Raw genomic sequence first — 2,035 nt, forward strand, 5'->3', positions numbered from 1 at the left:
AAAAAAAAAAAAAAAAAAGAAAAGACAATAGTTTATTTCTTTCTCTTGGTTCAGCTTACCTCTTTCATTGTGTAAGTGTCTTTTTGTGCACCAACAGACTTTAACAACTTCAAAAGCAATGGTTTTGGTCTAACCTGTAAAGAAAAAAAAAAAGAGCTGCTGTTATGACACCCAAGTTATTCCAGAACTATAAGCCTTGCAGCAAACATGTCCACAAACATGTTTAATAAATGTAGCAGACACTATGTTTAACAATTCCATAAGGTCAGACTCAAAAAAAAAAAAAAAAAAAAAAAAGGTTATAACGTTTTTAGTAAGTGTAATGGTTAGACTATGTAAACTAAATACATAAACAGCCAAAGGTGTTAGGAAAAAAATGCTGGGGAGGATCAATTTTTATGCAAATATCATAAAATTATCAAGTACCATTAGCTGAGATCATAAAGACAATGAAGACTATTTTTTCCTCTAGCTATTCCTATCATCTGCTTACTGCCTTACAAACAAACATAAATTGCTGAGATCCAATTATCACACTGACCCAATGAGCTAACTGTAAGCTAACATAGAGAATCAAATAGAAAAGAACACATCTTTAGGGTGGGTCCTGTTACCAATCTTCACTTTCTACAGACTAGGTTCATGAAGGCTAGAGAATTTAAATGACTAACCAAAGTTGAGCAGGACAAATGACAGTCATAGGAGGTAGCGACTCACCCCTCAACAGCTCAGCATTTTCCTCCTACTGTATCACACTGCCTCTTAGTGGGTCTATGTTTCAAATAACTACTTGACATTTATTAAGCATCTACTAAAAACAGTCCTAGGTACTGAAAAAAAAAATTACAAAGCAAACATAGGACTTATATCCCATGAAGCCTGCCAACTAGATTAGGGGTCAATTTTTTTTCTGTTAAGGGCCAGATAGTAAATATTTCAAGCTTTTCACACCAGATGGCCTACCCAACTAAAAGCATAGCTACTATGCAAATCAGTAAAATTTTACTTGCAAAAACAGGCAACAGGCCAGATTGGGCCCAGAGCCTGACCCTGACCCAGAGGTTCTGTAAGGAGTATTGAGAGAATAACCCGGGGGGGGGGGGGGTGAGGAGGGGTTGTGTAACGTGCCTAAATGCCCCCTTTCCTATTACTACATCAGAATCTGCAAAACTCAAGAACCTTTATAGCTTGCCACCTCATACAGACCAGGGCCTTTATACCCCTCAATATTCCCCTGTCTTGTATCTTAACTTTGAAATCTGACAGCATCCAATCTGGGACTTCTCAAAACCAGATTTGAAAAAACTACCTGTTTCCAGCTAATCAACAGAACAAATGTTACTTAATAACTGATAATGTGGCTGAGCAAGGTGACTCACACCTGTCATCCTAGTACTCTGGGAGGTCAAGCAAGCTAGTGGACTGTTTGGACCAGCCCGAGCAAGAGTGAGACCCCCATCTCTACTTAAAATAGAAAAACTATTTGTGTGTCATTGCATACACCTGTAGTCCCAGCTACTCAGGAGGCTGAGGCAGGAGGACTGCTCAAGCCCAAGAGTTTGAGGTTGCTATGAGCTATGATGGCCATCACAGCACTCTGCCCAAGGTGACAGAGTAACACTGTTAACAAAAAAAAAAAAAAAATTGAAAATGTATATGTACTTTACTTTCAGACTTAAGGATGAACCCTCTCAGATAAAATTAAAAAGATAACTTTTTTCCTAATTTTAAATATGGTGTATTAACTTCAAATCACATAAAAAACTCAAAATAGGGCGGCGCCTATGGCTCAGTGAGTAGGGCACCCACCCCATATATCGAGGGTGGCAGGTTCAAATCTGGCCCTGGCCAAACTGCAACGTTGTGGCAGGTGCCTGTAGTCCCAGCTATTCAGGAGGCTGAGGCAAGAGACTCATCTAAGTCCAACAGCTGGAGGTTGCTGTGAGCTGTGACGCCATGGCACTTGGTGACAAAGTGAGACTCTATCCAAAAAAAAAACACCTCAAAATAAAAACCTACAATAGAAAGCCATCAA

The 2,035-nt window shown here is 39.3% G+C and overlaps 1 protein-coding gene across 1 annotated transcript in view; it reads right to left on the reverse strand.

The window, feature by feature from the left end:
• LOC100943369 (E3 ubiquitin-protein ligase Mdm2) overlaps window positions 1-2,035 on the reverse strand; it is a 24,999-nt gene that overhangs the window by 20,048 nt on the left and 2,916 nt on the right. Inside the window, exon 3 of the mRNA XM_023517931.1 lies at window positions 60-134. Coding sequence (XP_023373699.1) covers window positions 60-134 — 75 coding nt within the window. The remainder of the gene's footprint in view (window positions 1-59; window positions 135-2,035) is intronic.

The sequence above is a fragment of the Otolemur garnettii genome, unplaced genomic scaffold (genome assembly GCF_000181295.1).
Source record: "Otolemur garnettii isolate 467f Iridium unplaced genomic scaffold, OtoGar3 scaffold00125, whole genome shotgun sequence".
NCBI lineage: Eukaryota > Metazoa > Chordata > Mammalia > Primates > Galagidae > Otolemur > Otolemur garnettii.